At 44.4% G+C, this 21235-nt stretch overlaps 1 protein-coding gene across 3 annotated transcripts in view; it reads left to right on the top strand.

Annotated features, from left to right (window-relative positions):
• Positions 1–14427, top strand: part of KIAA1549L (KIAA1549 like) — a gene marked incomplete at both ends in the record, with an annotated part of 282138 nt that extends 267711 nt beyond the window's left edge. For all 3 annotated transcript variants that reach the window (XM_079929928.1, XM_079929927.1, XM_079929926.1), the window contains 3 exons: positions 716–864; positions 2014–2165; positions 14146–14427. In XM_079929928.1, the coding sequence (XP_079786054.1) occupies positions 716–864; positions 2014–2165; positions 14146–14427 (583 nt within the window). The remainder of the gene's footprint in view (positions 1–715; positions 865–2013; positions 2166–14145) is intronic.
• Between the last annotated feature and the right edge of the window lie 6808 nt (positions 14428–21235).

Raw genomic sequence — 21235 nt, 5'->3', positions numbered from 1 at the left:
GGCAGAGCCTGGCTACAGCACCCTTTATACTAGGGGGAGAGGCCCATGCCCTCACCCCAGCCCCCTCTTCTTACATGGCTTTCTGAGCTATAAGTGGAGAGAGGTGTTAAATGCGCCAGATTCTCTGCTTGCCTGTGGAACTTTAAAAAAAAAAGTGTTCTTTCATTCATAATGCCCAGAAAGTACTAGGCTCCTGCTTCCGGGAGCAGCCCGAGCTTCCCAGAGCCTAGGGCTTCTTGCTTCCTGCCAGTAGCAGCAGGGAACGCAGTCCCCGCAGCCCTCCAGGGTCTCGGTCCTGGTGTCAGGAGGGGGAGTGGCGGCGCACTCCAGACGGAGCCTTCCCATTGGCTGCCGATGATGTCATCACCTGCTAGGTCGACCATCCCCAGCTAAGACCCAGCGCTAATTCTTGGTTCATTTTTATGTGGAAATTAAGTGTTCTACTCCTCAGAGACATGAGAGTCACCCTCAGGGGAGCACTGACCTTGAATATCTAAAAATGACTCCAGCTCGGGCCACCGCGACGGCTGCTCCAGGCCTGGGCGTGTAGGCCCCCTTTGTTATTCGGGGGCAAACCCAGGCCTGAGGACCCCGCGGTCCTGGGGCTTGGAGGCCGAAGCCATCCTCGGCCGTGATCTGCCCCGGGAGCCCCGCCTTGCCCGGCCGGCCGCGGTCCTGGGAGGCGGCTAAGGCGGCCCCTTTCCCCCCCCCGCAGGTCCACCTCGGATATTGGGAGCAAGACCAGGATGGCCGAGTCCGCGGGGCCTGAGCCCGCCCAGCTGCACGACAGCGCCTCCTTCGCGCAGGTGTCCCGAGGCCCTGTGTCTGTGGCGCAGTTGGATCAGTCGGCTTTAAATTACTCAGGTGGGCAAGAGGAGAAAGGCCTGGAAAAAGCCCGCGCCCCGCACCAGCCCCCGTGCTGTGCACTTTGTCTTCCCCGCTCTCCACCTTCTACCCGCCACCGTCAGGAATCAAAGCAACTGTATTTCTGGATCCCCTCTGGACTTCAGTAGCCCTGGCTAGAAGAGCTACTGCTTTTATTTCTTAAAAAGATCTGAACTCTGACAAAATATTAAGATAGGTTACGGTCAGGGTGGATGTTCACATTTTGCCAGACTTAAGGCCTTTTAAAAATTTATTATATATATCTTTAAAGCATTCCAGATACAACTATCCACTCCCAACTCATTCCCCTTCTCCCCAGAGGTAATCACAGTCTCTAAGTCATGGGCTTTCACTCCATATGTATCTCTATACAATGGTATATGTTAATGCTTTGTATAGTTTAAATTTACATAAGTGATGTTAAGCTATACCTTTCCTTTTGCACTTTGTTTTCTTGGTTTAACATTGTTTTCAGGAGTTCTCCAGGCTGTTACACACATGTTGATCTAGTTCACTTGTTCACACTGCCATATGGTATTCCATTATGTGACATGCCACCATTTATCCTATCCCCTAGTGAGAGACATATTGGTTGTTTCCAGTTTTTTGCTATTACAAACAATGTCAATGAACACAGAGGTTTGAACATGCCGTAATGGTTTTTTTCATTTATCCAAACCACACCTTTTAGACTAAAACTGCAAACACCCGGTTGTCAACACTTACTAAAGCATACTGTGTCCAGAAATGCCACCAGTGAAATCTATTCCTTTTGGTTCCTCTTCTTGGCTTTTGAAAAATACCCATCCTCCTGGGAGGAAAACACCTGGCACCCCAGCAGGTCAGGGGTGTTGGGATGGGGTTGGGGGAGTTGGTGAGGGCTCGGCAAGGATTGTGAGCCATCACTTCTCTAGAAAGCTGGGTCTGAGTCCCAGCAGGTGATGCCTCCACTACTGTCTGGACAGGTGAGCAGGGCTGGGGCTGCAGGTGGAGATGTGATGCCTTCCCATCAGCCCTTCCCCCAAGGCCAGAGTCCTCCTATTTCCGAGCTTCCCCCAGCTTGTGCATATGTCAGCCCAGTGGGCGAGGTGCCGGCCTAATCTCGCCCGTACATCTCCTCCATGCCAGGTAATACGGTGCCGGCAGTGTTCGCCATTCCAGCTGCCAGCAGACCCGGCTTCACCGGCTACTTCATCCCGACGCCTCCCTCGTCCTACAGGAACCAGGCCTGGATGTCTTATGCAGGAGAGAATGAGCTCCCGAGCCAGTGGGCTGATTCGGTGAGACCCTCGCTGATTCCCTCACAACTTTACCTGCTTGACACCCTACAGGGAGAAAAGGGATGTGAGGCTGAGAATGAGTGTTTTGTTATCTCAGGCCCCCTTCCACCAACCAGGTGGCTAAAATCAGCTATTAGAGGAGACAGTGCCGGGGAGAGGAGTGTGATGTCCTTTGACACAGGAGCCTTCAGTCAGATTCCACCTCTTTCCAGAGGGCACCCTTAATCAAATACAGTTTTATAATAACTACCATTTTTTAAGTATTTTCTGTGTGCCAGGCACTATATTAGATGTTCTATTTATGTTATCTTATTTCATCTTCACGAGACCTGTCATGTAGGTATTATTTCCCTGATGTGTTCAGCAGTCAAACCTGCATCTTTCTGGCTCCAAAGCCTTTACTAAATTTGTTCCTTTCAGCTTTGAAATCCTGTGAAAAGTTTAGATGCAATACCAGAAAATGAAGTATTAGAAACCCGAGACTGAATTACTTTGCATGTAGATCTAAAGCTATCTGCCTGTCTTGCAGCTGAAGACTGTCTTCACGGTCAGCTGGTTTCTTCCTTCATTATACTAGTAGGAGTTTATGGCACAGTGGACCTGGCCCAGCCTGGACCAAAGAGGGGCAGCAACCAGATGAACCTGGATATTCACACCCAAACCTGCCTCTGAGCCACCTGTCAAGCACTGCCAAGTGAAAAACAAAAACCAAGCAAACAAAAATAGCACAGTCATGGCCTCTAGAATGAGTTGCTCCATCCCTGTGTGAGATCATCCATCATGGATGAGAAAGGCAGGCTGTTTCCTAGGGCCCCGTGGTGCTCTATGTCATTTTAGGGTTTGGTCTCAGCATTTGAAATACATCCTAGATTTAGGAAACACATTGACACCTGTGTCATCTTTTCTCTCTGTCCAAACCCCTGGGGTCCATACTTTCTACCCCTACAGGTTCAATTCAACCTCAGCGTTGGTGTCTCTTCTTATTGTAGTGATGCCACATTTAAACAACATCATCAGGGTAAAACTACCCTACGTATATTAATTTTCCTAATAAAGCTATTCCTTTAATTTCCAAAACATTTAAAAAATATATGCCACCCTGAATTTTTAAATTCTGGAATGAATTACATCCTTCTCCCCTCCTTCTTTAAAAGAAAAACATAATTTAATTTGTCTTTAACAAATGATTCAGCGTCATTATTATGGCTCACTGTACTAAAATGACATTTGTCAGATGGGCTCTGACGGTGTGTAGGATTATTGCCCCTATGTCAGACATCTCTAAACTATTATAATTTTTGGAATTATTGTAAGGCTTAGTATGTTTTTTCTTTCTCTGACCTTGCTCCCAGCTCACACCTTGCTCAATTTCCCCACTCTCAGATATATACTCACCTTTAAATATGCTTTTCCTAATGCTCTGTTATCTGCAAATGAGGCATGTCTGAGCTCATTAGAGTTGTTTGTAGAGCTGGAGTAAATAGTCTCTGGGAGAGTAACTGGAGGGATTCCCTACTGTTCAGTCTACAAATCTAAGTGCGGGAGTGTATGGCATCTCTGTTGGTTGTTTGTGGGCCTTTTTTGCTTCCTTTGTCATGCTCAGCTCTTCTAAACAGCTGAACTCACTGGGTGTGAGTTGGTCAGTTCAGAGGTTATTCACCTCCATAATGCCACTTGCAATCTAAACATAATGTGTACTTTTCAGAAAGTAGTTGATACTTGTGCTAATTAGGCAGTAGACCTGCAGCTTTGTCAGCTCACCCTCTGCATGCAGGGTGCACTGGGTGCTTTGCAGGAGTCAGCAGAAGTATTTACAAAACTTGTCCCTTGCCTTCAAGATACTTACAGATAATACTTAGCCAGGCTTATGGTGACATCCAGATACCTTTGGGTTCATGTTGCCTTAAAGATGAAGGAAAAGGAGCCCAGCAAATCGAAACTTAATCTTTTGGACATGATGACTTGATCACCTTGCCACCCACCATTGTGAGGGAGTGCTAGTTTCCTATTAGTTGTTTTTAAGAGGAAAGTGATTGCTGCAGCCTAAATGGGTCTTTCCTGGAGCCCCATTACCACCTTCAGTTAAGCAGGGTTGCGTGCCCATGCGTGGAGCACGGAAGCCAGGAACCAAGCTGGGAGGTCAGGTGCTTTATTGCATTTGAAATTCAGCACAGGAGGCTCAGAGGGACCAGATGTGGGCTTGAGAAAGATACTCCAGTGGGGAAAATGTTCACCCTCCACATCCATGTGAGAAGAAAAAAGCCCCCACCATCATTTGGATGTCTGACCCTCCTGATCCCAGGTATCCAGATGTAAGGAGCTAGCTTGTATAAAATCACCTGGACCTGGCTTGACAAATAGGTTTCATCCTTGGTGCTGGATGGAGAGGGATTGAGAGGGGGTTCCCAGGCTCATCAGGAAAGCGTGCTGTGATCAATAGGTGATGCCTGCCACAGGCACTGGCTAGAGAAGGAGTGGTGTTTGCCAGCCCCGGATTTTGGCCCGCAAGGTGTGGTGGCTCCCGCCTGCCTCTACTGTAAGGGAGGAAGAGTGTGTCATCTCCTCATCTTCCCTGCTTCTGAGTATTACCCTGAGGCCACTCCAGTGGCATCAGGTGTCCCTTGCCTGTCCCAGCCACAAGCACCAAGTTGCTTAATGCTGCAGAACTGGGACGTCTCAAGAGTTGGACACTGACCCTCAGCTCCAGCTGAACTTGAAATACAGGGAAAGGGGACATGGCAGCTTCCTTCACAAACATACGGCACCAGCTGGTCATCCTTTGGTGATTTTCAAATTGTGCCGCTCAGAACCCCAGGTCTGAGACACTCCCTACTGTGTACCGTGCACAGTTCTGGGCACTGGTGCACAGTGATAAGTAGGTGAGACACAGTTCTGCCTTCACAGTCGATGCCTGAGACAGGCGATGATATTGTGAGTGATGACTGTTACGCTAGACAAAGTGCATGGAAGGACCTTACAGGGAGCCCTCAGCTAATAGAGGACTGGGGAAGGTCTCCCGGAAGAAAGGGAGTTTGAGCTGAGACCTGACAGGCAAGTCCCGTGTCCTGGCCTTGGCTCTCTGTTAGCCCCCAGTCACCTGTGCGTTCCCAGCTGTGTGGCCCAAGGGCTCGGACAGTCTGGCTCTGATTTTCCTCTGAGATGCAAGTGAAATATATTTGCTACTTTGTCTTCCTTTACCAGGTCTTGTAGGGGAATTAAAGCCCCAAACTTTGGGACATCCATCCCATCACTTCTTCCCTCACTCGGGTCCTTCCCGACTCTTACCTGATCCATTGAGGTAGCCTCAGAACTTATCTCCTCTCCACCTCCAGTGGGTCCACCTCCAGAGTGTCCTTCCTAAAATACAGACCTTTCCCCTGCCTGACACCTGTTGGTGGCTCCCAGGCCAGGCCTTTTCCAGAGGGGTTGTCAGAACCTCTGGCAGGGACTGGGAGAGGCCTGCTTTCCTACTACACATTTGCCCATACAAAATTCTGAATCCTCACCCAACCCCATCCCACTCCATCCTCACCAGCGCCCAGACATCTCTGTAAGGAATGGAAACACGCTCAATTCCTTAGAAGTGTACCATAGAAAACTTTACTCCGTATCCTGACGTTCAGCAGCTGTTTGATCTGGCCCTGACTGCCTGTCTTCCTGAGCTCCCCTCATACCCCACATACCCTCTCTGGTCAGACCAAATCACTGAACCTCCCTGGGTGCCCCTTCTTCTGTGTACCTCCAGGCCTCTGCATTGCTTTTCCCTCTGCCTGGAATGCCCCTCCCACCTTGTCTTCTGAAAAACAGCCTCTTCATCTTCCAGACTCAGCTGAGCTGCTTCTCCCAGAAAGCTGCCTGACTCCTTACATGTGTCCCATTCACGGGAGCACCCCATACCTACGTCATCCATGGGCATTTATCTTGCGGTGTTGCAGTTAACATTATGGGATATAAAGGCCTTTTGTGGATTACCGTGGAACAGCATCCCCTTTTATGGCACTGTTTCTGTGGGAAACTTGATCCTGAATTCCAGATCATTGCCCTGTCCTTATTACTATAAGTGTCCATATATTAAAGCATAGAACTGTGTATCTTCCACTTTTAATGCAAAGAGAAATTTTTTTCAAGAAACCCAGATCATATTCCAGATCCAAGACAGTATAGTGCAGTGACTAACTCCCAGCCTGGAGCTGCGTCTCTCAGTGGCTTGTTAGCTGTGGCACCTTCGACTGAGGCACTGTTTGCTTCAGTTTCCTCTTCTATAAAATAAGGGTAACAATACCTACCTCCTAGGTTGTTGTTTTGAGAATTAAATGAGACCACGATTGGAAAGCCCTTAGCACAGGGCTCATTAAGTGTTAGCTATTATCATCAGTGATAAATCCCTGAGTCCTTTTTTTATAAAAATATATACTTAAAGTCTATTTAATTTTTTTAGCATCTTTATTGGAGTATAATTGCTTAACAATGTTGTGTTAGTTTCTGCTGTATAACAAAGTGAATCAGCTATATGGATATATATATATCCCCGTATGCCCATATCCCCTCCCTCTTGCATCTCCCTCCCACCCTCCCTATCTCACTCCTCTAGGTGGTCACAAAGCACCGAGCTGATCTCCCTATGCTATGCAGCTGCTTCCCACTAGCTATCTATTTTACATTTGGTAGTGTATATATATCAATGCTACACTCTTACTTCGTCCCAGCTTACCCTTCCCCCTCCCTGTGTCCTCAAGTCCATTCTCTATGTCTGCATCTTTATTCCTGCCCTACCACTAGGTTCATCAGTACTGTTTTTTTACATTCCATATATATGCATTAGCATACAGTATTTGTTTTTCTCTTTCTGACTTACTTCACTCTGTATGACAGACTCTAGGTCCATCTACCTCACTACAAATAACTCAATTTTGTTTCTTTTTGTGGCTGAGTAATATTCCATTGTATATATGTGCCACATCTTCTTTATCCATTCATCTGATGATGGACACTTAGGTTGCTTCCATGTCCTGGCTATTGTAAATAGTGCTACAGTGAACATTGTGGTACCATGTCTCTTATTGAATTATGGTTTTCTCAGGTTATATGCCCAGTAGTGGGATTGCTGGGTCGTATGGTAGTTCTATTTTTAGTTTTTTAAGGAACCTCCATACTGTTCTTCATAGTGGCTGTATCAATTTACATTCCCACCAGCAGTGCAAGAGGGTTCCCTTTTCTCCACACCCTCTCCAGCATTTATTGTTTGTAGATTTTTTTGATGATGCATTCTGACCAGTGTGAGGTGATACACTGTGGTTTTGATTTGCATTTCTCTAATGATTAATGATGTTGAGCATCCTTTCATGTGTTTGTTGGCAATCTGTATGTCTTCTTTGGCAAAATGTTTATTTAGGTCTTCTGCCCATTTTTGGATTGGGTTGTTTGTTTTTTTGATATTGAGCTGCATGAGCTGCTTGTATATTTTGGAGATTAATCCTTTGTCAGTTGCTTCGTTTGCAAATATTTTCTCCTATTCTGAAGTTTGTCTTTTTGTCTTGTTTATGGTTTCCTTTGCTGTGCAAAAGCTTTTAAGTTTTATTATGTCCCATTTGTTTATTTTTGTTTTTATTTCCATTTCTCTAGGAGGTGGGTCAAAAAGGATCTTGCTGTGATTTATGTCGTGGAGTGCTCTGCCTATGTTTTCCCTCTGAGAGTTTTATACTGTCTGGCCTTACATTTAGGTCTTTAATCCATTTTGAGGTTTTTTTTGTGTATGGTGTTAGGGAGTGTTCTAATTTCATTCATTTACATGTAGCTGTCCAGTTTTCCCAGCACCACTTATTGAAGAGGCTGTCTTTGAACAGGCTATCCTGTTCCATTGAGCTATATTTCTGTTTTTGTGCCAGTACCATACTGTGTTGATTACTGTAACTTTGTAGTATAGTCTGAAGTCAGGGAGCCTGATTCCTCCAGCTCCAATTTTCTCTCTCAAGATTGCTTTGGCTATTCAGGATCTTTTGTGTATCCATACAAATTGTGAAGTTTTTTATTCTAGTTCCATGAAAAATGGCCTTGGTGGTTTGATGGGGATTGCATTGAATCTGTAGATTGCTTGGGGTAGTAGAGTCATTTTCACAATGTTGATTCTTCCAATCCAAGAACATGGTATATCTCTCCATCTGTTTGTATCATCTTTAATTTCTTTCATCAGTATCTTATAGTTTTCTGCATACAGGTCTTTTGTCTCCTTAGGTAGGTTTCTTCCTAGGTATTTTATTCTTTTTGTTGCAGTGCTAAATGGGAGTGTTTCCTTAATTTCTCTTTCAGATTTTTCGTCATTAGTGTATAGGAATGCAAGAGATTTCTATGCATTAATTTTGTATCCTTCTACTTTACCAAATTCATTGACTAGCTCTAGTAGTTTTCTGGTAATGTCTTTAGGATTCTCTATGTATAGTATCATGTCATCTGCAAACAGTGATAGTTTTACTTCTTCTTTTCCGATTTGGATTCCTTTTATTTCTTTTTCTTCTCTGATTGTTGTGGCTAAAACTTCCAAAACTATGTTGAATAGTAGTGGTGAGAGTGGACAACCTTGTCTTGTTCCTGATCTTAGACGAAATGCTTTCAGTTTTTCACCATTGAGAATGATGTTGGCTGTGGGTTTGTCATATATATCCTTTGTTATGTTGAGGTAAGTTCCCTCTATGCCTACTTTCTGGAGAGTTTTTATCATAAATGGGTGTTGAATTTTGTTGAAAGCTTTTTCTGCATCTATTGAGATGATCATATGGTTTTTCTCCTTCAATTTGTTAATATGGTGTATCACATTGATTGATTTGCATATATTGAAGAATCCTTGCACTCCTGGGATAAACCCCACTTGATCATGGTGTATGTCCTTTTAATGTGCTGTTGGATTCTGTTTGCTAGTATTTTGTTTAGGAGTTTTTGCATCTATGTGCATCAGTGATATTGGCCTGTAGTTTTCTTTTTTTGTGACATCTTCATCTGGTTTTGGTATCAGGGTGATGGTGCCTCGTAGAATGAGTTTGGGAGTATTCCGCCCTCTGCTATATTTTGGAAGAGTTTGAGAAGGATAGGTGTTAGCTCTTCTCTAAATGTGTGATAGAATTCATCTATGAAGCCATCTGGTTCTGGGCTTTTGTTTGTTGGAAGATTTTTAATCACAGTTTCAATTTCAGTGCTTGTGATTGGTCTGTTCATATTTTCTATTTCTTCCTGGTTCAGTCTCAGAAGGTTGTACTTTTCTAAGAATTTGTCCATTTCTTCCAGGTTGTCCATTTTATAGGCATATAGCTGCTTGTAGGAATCTCTCATGATCCTTTGTATTTCTGCAGTGTCAGTTGTTACTTCTCATTTTTCATTTGTAATTCTGTTGATTTTAGCCTTCTCCCTTTTTTCTTGATCAGTCTGGCTAATGGTTTATCAATTTTGTTTATTTTCTCAAAGAACCAGCTTTTTGTTTTATTGATCTTTGCTATCGTTTCCTTCATTTCTTTTTCATTTCTTTCTGATCTGATCTTTATGACTTCTTTCCTTCTGCTAACTTTGGGGTATTTTTGTTCTTTCTCTAATTGCTTTAGGTGTAAGTTTAGGTTATTTATTTGAGATTTTTCTTGTTTCTTGAGGTAGGATTGTATTTCTATAAATTTCGCTCTCAGACCTGCTTTTGCTGCATCCCGTAGGTTTTGGATCATCGTGTTTTCATTGTTATTTGTTTCTAGGTATTTTTTGATTTCCTCTTTGATTTCTTCAGTGATCTCTTGGTTATTTAGTAGCATATTGTTTAGCCTCCATGTGTTTTTACTTTTTACAGTTTTTTTCCTGTAATTGATATCTGGTCTCATAATGTTGTGGTTGGAAAAGATACTTGATACAATATCAATTTACTTAAATTTACCAAGGCTTGATTTGTGACCCAGGATCTGATCTGTCCTGGAGAATGTTCCATGAGCACTTGAGAATAAAGTTTATTCTGTTGTTTTTGGGTGGAATGTCCTATAAATGTCAATTAAGTCCACCCTGTTTAATGTGTCATTTAAAGCTTGTGTTTCCTTATTTACTTTTTGGATGATCTGTCCAGTGGTGAAAGTGGGGTGTTAAAGTCCCCGACTATTATTTTGTTACTGTCAGTTTCCCCTTTTATGGCTGTTAGCATTTGCCTTATGTATTGAGGTGCTCCTATGTTGCGTGCATAAATAAATATTTACAATTGTTATATCTTCTTCTTGGATTGATCCCTTGATCATTATATAGTGTCCTTCTTTGTCTCTTGTAATAGTCTTTATTTTAAAGTCTATTTTGTTTTATATGAGAATTGCTACTCCAGCTTTCTTTTGATTTCCATTTGCATGGAATATCTTTTTCCATCCCCTCACTTTCAGTCTGTTTGTGTCCCTAGGTCTGAAGTGGGTCTCTTGTAGACAGCATATATACAGGTCTTGTTTTTGTATCCACTCAGCCAGTCTGTGTCTTTTGGTTGGAGCATTTAATCCATTTACATTTAAGGTAGTTGTCGATATGTATGTTCCTGTTACCATTTTATGAATTAATTTGGGTTTGTTATTGTAGGTCTTTTCCTTCTCTTGTGTTTCCTGCCTAGAGAAGTTCCTTTAGCATCTGTTGTAAAGCTGGTTTGGTGGTGCTGAATTCTCTTAGCTTTTGCTTGTCTGTAAACCTTTTAATTTCTCTGTCGATTCTGAATGAGATCCTTGCTGGGTAGAGTAGTCTTGGTTGTAGGTTTTTCCCTTTCATCACTTTAAATATGTCCTGCCACTCCCTTCTGGCTTGCAGAGTTTCTGCTGAAAGATCAGCTGTTAACCTTATGGGGATTCCCTTGTATGTTATTTGTTGTTTTTCCCTTGCTGCTTTTAATATTTGTTCTTTGTATTTAATTTTTGATAGTTTGATTAATATGTGTCTTGGCATGTTTCTCCTTGGATTTATCCTATATGGGACTCTCTGTGTTTCCTGGACTTGATTGACTATTTCCTTTCCCATGTTAGGGAAGTTTTCAACTGTAATCTCTTCAAGTATTTTCTCAGTCCCTTTCTTTTTCTCTTCTTCTTCTGGGACCCCTATAATTCAAATGTTGGTGCATTTAATGTTGTCCCACAGGTCTCTGAGACTGTCCTCAATTCTTGTCATTCTTTTTTCTTTATTCTGCTCTATGGTATTTATTTCCACTATTTTATCTTCCAGGTAACTTATCCATTCTTCTGTGTCAGTTATTCTGCTATTGATTCCTTCTAGAGAGTTTTAAATTTCATTTATTGTGTTGTTCATCATTGTTTGTTTGCTCTTTAGTTCTTCTGGGTCCTTGTTAAACGTTTCTTGTATTTTCTCCATTCTATTTCCAAGATTTTGGGTCATCTTTACTATCACTACTCTGAATTGTTTTTCAGGTAGACTGCCTATTTATTTCTTCTTCATTTGTTTGGTCTGGTGGGTTTTTACCTTGTGCCTTCATCCGCTACATATTTCTCTGTCTTCTCATTTTGTTTAACTTACTGTGTTTGGGGTCTCTTTTTCGCAGACTGCAGGTTCGTACTTCCCATTGTTTTTGGTGTCTGCCCCCAGTGGGTGAGGTTGTTTCAGTGGCTTGTGTAGGCTTCCTGGTGAAGGGACTGGTGCCAGTGTTCTGGTGGGTAGGTCTGTATCTTGTCCCTCTCGTGGGCATGGCTGCGTCCAGTGGTGTTTTTTGGGGTGTCTGTGAACTTAGTATGACTTTAGGCAGCCTCTCTGTTAATGGGTGTGGTTGTGTTCCTGTCTTGCTAGTTGTTTGGCATCGGGTGTCCAGCACTGGAGCTTGCTGGCCGTTGGGTGGAGCTGTGTCTTAGTGTTGAGGTGGAGATCTATGGGAGAGCTCTCGCTGATTGATATTACGTGGAGCTGGGAGGTCTCTGGTGGTCCAAAGTCCTGAACTCGGCTCTCCCACCTCAGAGGCTCAGGCCTGACACCTGGCCAGAGCACCAAGACCCTGCCAGCCTCACGGCTCGGGAGAAAAGGAAGAGGAAAAAAAGGGAAAAAAACCCCCAAAAAACAACAGATAGAACCCCAAACCAAATGGTAAAAGCAAAACTAAACAGACAAAATCACAGAAAGAAACAAAAAACAACAAAATAGAAACAAACAGTCAGAACCCTAGGACAATGGTTAAAGCAAACCTAAACAGACAAATCACACAAAGAAACATCATCTGCACACTCACAAAAAGAGAAAAAAAGGAAAAAAAATTTTAATTAAAAAAATAATAAACTTTAAAAAAAGAGAGCAACCAAACCAATAAAAAATCCACCAATGATAACAAGCACTAAAAACTAAACTAAGATAAACATAAGAATCAGAAACAAGTCAGATGCAGAAAGCAAACCCCAAGTCTACAGTTGCTCCCAAAGTCCACTGCGTCAATTTGGGGACCATTCATTGTCTATTCAGGTATTCCACAGATGGAAGGTTCATCAAGTTGCTTGTGGGGATTTAATCTGCTGCTCCTGAGGCTGCACGGAGAACTTTCCCTTTCTCTTCTTTGTTCGCACAGCTCCCGGGTTTCAGCTTTTGTTTTAACCCCACCCCTGAACGTAGGCCACCCTCAGGCGTCTGTTCCCGCCCAGACAGGAGGGGTTAAAGCAGGGGCTGATTAGATCTCTCTTGCTCACTCAGGCTGGGGAGTGGAAGGGGTACAGTAGTCATAATTGTAATTCGGGGCGAGCCTGCAGTGGCAGAAGCCAACATGACATTGCAACAGCCTGAGGTGTGCCATGTGTTCTCCTGGGGAAGTTGTCCCTGGATCTCAGGACCCTGGCAGTGGTGGGCTGCACAGGCTCCTGGGTGGAGGGGGGTGTGTGTGTGGGTAGTGACCTGCGCTTGCACACAGGATTCTTGGTGGCAGTGGTGGCAGTGGTGGCAGCGTTAGCATTTCATGCTTGTCTCTGGGGTGTGAGCTGATAGCTGCGACTTGCACCTGTCTCTGGAGCTTGCTTAGGTGGTTCTCTGAATCCCCTCTCCTTGCGCACCCCGAAACAATGGTCTCTTGCCTTTTCGGCAGGTCCAGACATTTTCCCTGACTCCCTCCCGGCTATCTGTGGCATACTAGCCCCCTTTAGGCTGTGTTCACGCAGCCAACCCCAGTTCTCTCCCTGGGGTCTGACCTCTGAAGCCCAAGCCTCAGCTCCCAGCCCCTGCCCCGCCTGGCGGGTGAGCAGACAAGCCTCTCAGGCTGGTGAGTGCTGGTCAGCACCGATCCTCTGTGCGGGAATCTCTCCGCTTTGCCCGCTGCACCCCTGTTGCTGTGCTCTCTTCTGTGGCTCCGAAGTTTCCCTCCCACCCACCCTCAGTCTCCGCCCGCAAAGGGGCTTCCTAGTGTGTGGAAACTTTTCCTCCTTCACAGCTTCCTCCCAGAGGTGCAGGTCCCATCCCTATTCTTTTGTCTCTGTTTTTCCTTTTTTCTTTTGCCCTACCCAGGTACATGGGGAGTTTCTTACCTTTTGGGAGGTCTGAGGTCTTCTGCCAGCGTTCAGTAGGTGTTCTGTAGGAGTTGTTCCACATGTAGATGTATTTCTGATGTATTTGTGGGGAGGAAGGTGATCTCCGCGTCTTTCAGCTCCTCCATCTTGAAGGTCTCTCCCGCAAGTCCTTTGACATCCATAAAGAACAACACCTCTTTTGGCTAGATGGTGCTTATATTAAAAAGGTAGCCAGGTAGATTCAGATGTAGATTCAGGTATGTGCCCACTGTTTGCATACTGTTTAAAACACGTATTTAATTCATCCAACCAGCAGATCCAGTGAGTCCAAATCACCTATTTTCCAAACAGACTCCAGCTTTTGTATCCATACAATGGTGCGTTGCCTTCATTTTCTTCTAAATCTCTTTCCTTGTCCTCAGTTCCCTCCCGCTTTGGTATCGAGTGTGTCCTATGACTTGAGCCGCTTCCTGACCCCAGGTCCTTGTCTTCTCTCCCAACATGCTTTGTAGGTCCCCCTCCCGGGGTACATCGAGGCTTACCCCCGGTCCCGGTATCAGCAGAGCTCACCCTCCAGGCTCCCTCGCCAGTACAGCCAGCCAGCCGGGCTGCACCCCAGCTTGGAGCAGGCCCCGCTGCCCTCCGCAGCAGCCTCACAGCAGAGCCTGGCGGAGAACGACCCGTCCGACACGCCCCTGACCAACATCTCCACAGCGGCCCTGGTGAAGGCCATCCGGGAAGAGGTGGCCAAGCTGGCCAAGAAGCAGACGGACATGTTTGAGTTCCAGGTCTAATGCCTTCGCCCACTTCCAGACTCTGAGGAAACAGTCTTTGGTTTTCTCCAGCCTGGCTTGATGGGTCTGGAGGCACAGACGATGTGGGCGTTTTTCTCACCCTCAGTTTCTAAAAACGTGAACAGTGGGGCTTCTGGGGAACAGGAAACTCTTGAACAACTGGATGCTTGGCTTATTCAACTGATTGTATGTCAACAAGTCCCCATGTGGGACCATATGTTTGATACTCTGTTACATTAACTGTTTGAACTGAGGGTGTATTTCCCTACGGAGCCTTAGTCACGAGAGATGCTCGCAGATCTGCAGATTCCTGTCCAATGCCATATTTTAATAAATCATCACCAGAATGGGGAGAGCACAGCTCTATCTTCGGTGACCTCTGCATGTTAACTCTATTTCTGTGTTAAAGGCAATGCAGGCGTGTGATGAAGTCCCAGACTGTACTCTCTCTCATTCAGCCATGGCTGTAATCATTGCAATCACCTCCCGTCTCCAAGGGAGACACTGACTCCAGCCAAGAGAGCTGAGTCCTTTTCTTTTAAAGGCTCATATTCAAAGTCAAATAAATTGGATGAAAATCAGTACTGTCAGTCAATGACTGCACCTATGAACAGTCCTGACTCTTTTCCCCCCGCAATTAATTCAACAAAGGCCAAGAAAGAGAGAAGATGAGAGGGAATGGTGGATTCGTGTTGACAGGTTTTTGAAAAGGTGTTGTCATTCTGGAAATGGAGTATTCTGCAAGCTGGGCTCTGGCTGGAAGAGCATCGGTGCTAAGAGCTTTAAAGGTCCTACAAAAGAAAAACAGGTTTTCTTTGCCCTGCAACAAAGGTGGCCTGAGAACGAAGCTTCTCTCTTTTGGGGGACGATAGACACATCGACTTTTACAAGGAAACCTCTGTCTCTTCAGCGATGATGTCCAGCATGTGCTGCCCAGTGATACAAAAGGAAATAGTCATTGATGCCTGTTAGAAGCAGGAACAGTGGACCCAGTCTCCCCAGGCTGCAGCCTCTGTTCATAGAAGCTTCTGAATGCAGAAAACCTGTTGATTTACATTTAAATGTAAATAACATTTTTAAAGGTGTATGGAGTTAGCCAGTCCCCTCCCACACTCCTTCCCATAGTTAGTTAATAGACATAGGAGGACCTTTGCCAAAATGGCAGGCTTCTGACCTCATGACCGTGATGTTGCAAATCAGCCTCCCTGGCGTGGCAGGTGAGCCTCCAGAGCTCTGGGTGGACAATACCTCGCAGCCCTAAGGCACCAGCTGCTGACTGTCAGTGCAAAAGCAAAACAGGTGCTGACTTCAGGTAGCCCAGGGGAGGGGACACCGTGGTGTCCTCACCAACTTTGGGAGCTATGCTCAATGTTGGGGACTTACTTGGTGTCTGTTGGAGAGTGAGGTCCTGTCCTGCCTTCTCACCCGTGATCCATCTAGCTTCAGCTTGTATCCATCCCCTCTGAGTCCATCTTTCCATTCTCCTCATGAGTTTCTTTGGTCTTTATTGAGAGAAGAAGCTGGAAATTTTAACATTCACAGAAGAGTAGGAGTGGAATTGATTAGAGTGGGAGAGTCAAACTGTCAAAGCACAGACTTTTCAAAGAAGCTGTTTTTATTTCCCAATGGCAAATTGCCCTTTCTGGAATGTTCTGGAGATGCTGTGTCATGGAATCCCCAAACGAGTCTCTTGTCCTGATGATATTAGGTAGTGTCCTTTTGGTATGCTGGTTGATCTTTCATAGTGTTAGTTTTTTGTTACTTAAAAAAAATCAGCTATAAATAAAATGTATTTTTGTAATTTCCATGTGTATATATGGTATATTTCTACCAATGGCCGCTTGTTGTAGTCCAAAACCTAAATCAGTTTGCAAAACACTTTGGACAGTGCAAGATTTTACTGACAGATTAACACAATGCCTAAGTCTATCCAAATAGGTATTCTGTGCACTTGAATGAACAAAGAGCCAAAGAAACTCAGCCTTTTCATGCAAACGGTATGAGTCCAATAAAGTCAGCTACATTGTCCCGCCTTATCAATGATATGAATATTTCATCAGTGCAATGACATCAACCTGGTACTTTGTCTACTTGGTAAATGCCTGGAAATACTGTATGTTAAAATGAAGTTCCAAGACCTTAGTGTAATTTAAGTGTAGGCACATGCGTTCAAGACAGTGTCTGTGTTTTGGATGTACCAGTGAGTGACTCGCAGAAGAGGAGCCCACGGTGTGCGGTGGTCTGGCTCCAGCTGGCTAAGAGGATGCAGAAAAATCATGGTGAGCTGTGTAGAACCCCATGAAATACTGAGTCAGTCGATGGAGATGGCTAAAAATACAGCATGCTAAATCAGACACTCTTTTAAACGAGATACTGCAGGTTTAAGAGCAGTATATGGGAGGAACACCTTAAGTTGAGAAGAAATCAAATCTGTTTGTGTTGTCCCACCAATGCGAAGATGGCTGCCACTGTTTGATATTCTGTGACTAAGATGTGGTCCCTTTTCTGAAGAGTGTCCTGACCTCATGGAGGTTATGGATACCTGGACAGCTGACTCTGAGAAAAGGCAGGTGGTCAAGAGTGCCCTGTGGAAGTGAACACAGAGTTCCACGCAAACCCAGAGGCTCTGTGTTCCTCATCACCCTCCAGACAGTTGAAGAAGCCACAGAGGACATTGGTGACCTCAGAGAAGGAAGCTAAAGTCCGAAGAAGTGGACTGACCTGCCCGAAGCCTCCAGCCCAAGCCCACTGACTCACAATCGGGCTTGCTTTCCATTTCACCATGCTGCCTGCACGCTTGCCTGCGACACGTTTCTTGAACTGCGCTAGGAAGTTCAAAAAGTAGACAAGGGTCATATGAGGGACTATCTACGTTCTTGGGAAGAAAAAAGATAATTGAATATGTAAAGAACTTCAGATAAAGTGTATGAGGACAATGCGTTTGTGGCATAATAAACATTTTTCGGAACTAGTTTCAACGTGAGTTTTCTGCATTCATGAAAAGAAAGGCATTTTGGCTTTTTCCAGAGAGCGCCTTCGAGGAAGTGGTGTTCTCTGCCGCTGTTCAAGACTTCAGGGCTGTGTTCTTCTCTCAGTGCCGTGGGTCCAAACAGGCAGGTGGGGAGGCCACAGCAGCTTGTCACCGAGAGGCAGCCGATTCTGCACTTTGCATTAGGGGAGGCGATCCCGTGGTACAGGAACGTAAAAGTCTATTGCGTGCCCTGGTACCTACCACCCGAGATGCATTGGTACCTGTGGAATAGGAACTTGCCTCTTTCAGGGTGTGCTATGGACTGAATGTGTCCTCCGCAATTTCTATGCTGAAATCCTAACGCCCAATGTGATGGTATTAGGAGGTGGGGCCTTGGGAGGTGCTTAGCTAGTGAGGGGAGCCCTCGTGAATGGGATTAATGCCCTTATAAAAGGGACCCCAGAAAGCTCTCTTGCCCTCTTTTCTGCCACATGAGGATAAAATAAGAAGTCGACAGTCTGCAACCCAGAAGAGGGCTCTCACCAGGACCTGACCATGTTGGCACCCTGATCTCGGACTTCTGTCCTCCAGAACTGTGAGAAATAAATGTCTGTTGTTTGTGAGCCACCCAGGCTATGGTTCTCTGGTATGGCAGCCTGAGCTGACGAATGACTAAGACAGGGTGGATTGCGTAGGAATCAATTCTCCGGTGCCAGAAGAAGTTATATTGTGCATGTGCTAATTTAAGAATTCAGCAGAAGGGCATGTAATTTCTGAGCATTCTTGATGGAAGAATGGGTAGGATATTGTTAGATTTGTGATATAAAAAAAGAAGACTGCTGAGAGTCCGGATGGAGGAGGAGAAAGATTTAAATACCTGACTAAAATAAGTGCTTCTCTAACAGGCAGAAATTAACAAAATAGATCAAAAGATTTAAATACCGATTACCAATAAATAAGCTTCTTTTTTCTACGTAACACACAGGCACTCATTGTTTAATGAAAAAAAATAACGGGGCTTACCTGGTGGCGCAGTGGTTGAGAGTCCGCCTGCCGATGCCAGGTTCGTGCCCTGGTCCGGGAAGATCCCACATGCCGCGGAGCGGCTGGGCCCGTGAGCCATGGCCTCTGAGCCCGCGCTCCGGAGCCTGTGCTCCGCAATGGGAGAGGCCACAACAGTGAGAGGCCTGCGTACTGCAAAAAAAAAAAAAAAGAACAGATACTATTTTAAAGTTTGAGAACAGAATTTAAATGTCATCCACTCCTATTACACATCAGAAAGTAGTTTGGACTTTTCTAACAAAATACAGCCAAATACGCTTAGGGAAAGATAATCATTTAGCAGTGACTGACTTGGGTCCAAGTATTAGACATTAAATGCAGCCATTTAGTCCAATCTTGAAGATATTCTAGTCAAGGACCTTTGTGAGGACCAGAAACCCATTCACACTTGCTCAAATGTAGAGACTGACTGAGCAAATACAGGCAGACCTCAGAAATATTGTGGGTTTGGTTCTAGACTGCCACAATAAAGCAAATATCACAATAATGTGAGTCACATTAATTTTGGGGTTCCCAGTGCATATAAAAGTTATATTTACACTATACTGTAGTCTATTAAATGTGAAATAGCATTATGTCTAAAAAAATACATACCTTAATTTAAAAACACTTTATTGGTAAAAAGTGCTAACCATCACCTGAGCCTTCAGCGAGTTGCAATCTTTTTGCTGGTGGAGGGTCTTGCTTCAGTGTTAATGGCTGTTGACTGATCAGGATGGTGGTTGCTAAAGGTTGGCACGGTCGTGGCAATTTCTTAAAATAAGGCAACGATGAAGTTTGCTGCATTGATTGACTCTTCCTTTCATGAACGATTTCTCTATAGCTGCAATGCTGTTTGATAGCATTTTGACCACATTAGAACTTCTTTCAAAATTGAGTCAATCCTCTCAAAACGCTGCTGCTGCTTTATCATCTAAGTCATATTCTAAATCCTTTGTTGCCCTTTCAACAGCCTTCACAGCATCTTCACCAGGAGTAGATTCCATCTCAAGAAACCATTTTCTTTGCTCATCCATAAGAAGCAACTCCTCATCCGTTACAGTTTTATCATGAGATTGCAGCAATTCAGTCACATCTTCAGGCTCCACTTTTAGTTCTCTTGCTGTTCCCACCACATCTGCAGTTACTTCCTCCACTGAAGTCATCCATGAGAATTGGAATCAACTTCTTCTAAACTCCTGTTATGTTGATATTTTGACCTCTTCCCACGAATCACAAGTGTTCTTAATGGTATCTAGAATAGTGAATCCTTTTCAGAACGTTTTCAATTGACCTTGCCCACATCCATCAGAGGAATCACTATCTATGAAGCCTTACAAAATGCATTTCTTAAATAATAAGACAAAGTCAAAAGTACTCCTTGATCCATGGGCTGCAGAATGGATGTGTTAGCAAGCAGGAAAACAGCATGAATCTCATTGTACATCCCCATCAGAGCTCTTGGTTGACCAGATGCATTGTCAATGAGCAGTACTATTTAAAAGAAGAATCTTTTCTGAGCAGTAATCTCAACAGCGGGCTTAAAATATTCATTAAACCATGTTGTCAAACAGATGTGCTGTCATCTGGGCTTTCTTGTTCCATTTATAGAGCACAGGCAGAGTAGATTTAGCATAATTCTTAAGGGCCCTAGGGTTCTTGGAATGGTAAATGAGCATTGGCTTCAACTTTAAGTCACCAGCTGCATTAGCCTCTAACAAGAGAGTGAGCCAGTCCTTTGAAGTTTTGAAGCCAGGCATTGGCTTCTCCTCTCTGGCTATGAAAGTCCTGGATGACATCCCCTTCTAATATAAGACTGTTTTGTTGTATGGCTGTTAGCATAACTGATGGCCATCTTGGACGCTTAGTTTCTCCTGTCCTTTTACTGACCTCACCCAGGACTGTACTGTGCAGTGAATCACTTCTCTGTCATCAAAGGCTTTGTAGTTAATAGATGCTGTTTAATAATCATTAGGACCCGGTAGCCTTTATGCTCTCTAGTCCCCCCAAATGATGAAAACCTTCCCTAATGTAATCCCGGTGCCCATGAGACTAGTTACCCATCATAAATCTTGACTTAGGGATGCACGTCCTGTTTCCAAGCACATACCTCCATATTCTAGGTTAGCGATAAAATTGTCCCAACGGCCCCTCGGCAGTGCAGAATGCTTCTGGATTGTTGTCCAGCCGATCCCACCCTGTGAGTAAATTACCCTGTAATAAATTGATCCATTGATTACATGGAGCTTCCTGCCTAATTTTTCAGTCTCAAGATGCCTTCTCAGTCTGGTGGGTACTTTTCATTCCCTCTGTCCTTCAACATTCGTCTACATTGACTGTCTGTTGTTTAGCACAGTCACCTTCATTAATCATCTCAGCTGTATCTGCTGGGTGACTTGCTGCAGCTTCTGCATCAGCACTTACTGCTTCACCTTGTGCTTTTATGTTTTGGAGACGGCTTCTTTCCTTAAAGCTCATGAACCAAACTCTGCTGGCTTCAAGCTTTTCTTCTGCAGCTTCCTCACCTCTCAGCCTTCATGAAACTGAAGAGAGCTGGGGCCTTGCTCTGGATGGGGCTTTGATTAAGGGAATGTTGTGGCTGGCTGGATCTTTAGACTACTAAAACTCTTTCCAGACCAGCAATAGGCTGCTTTACTTTCTTATCATTTGTGTTTTCACTGGAGTAGCACTTTTAATTTCCTTCAAGAACTTTTTCTTTGCGCTCACAACTTGGCTACCTGTTTGGTGCAAGAGGCCTAGCTTTTGGCCTGTTTCAGCTTTCAACATGCCTTCCTC

This window comes from Stenella coeruleoalba (genome assembly GCF_951394435.1).
Source record: "Stenella coeruleoalba genome assembly, chromosome: 8".
Classification (NCBI taxonomy): Eukaryota; Metazoa; Chordata; class Mammalia; order Artiodactyla; family Delphinidae; genus Stenella; species Stenella coeruleoalba.
Note: the sequence above shows the minus strand (reverse complement) of the source record. Positions and strands in the feature narration are given on the sequence as shown.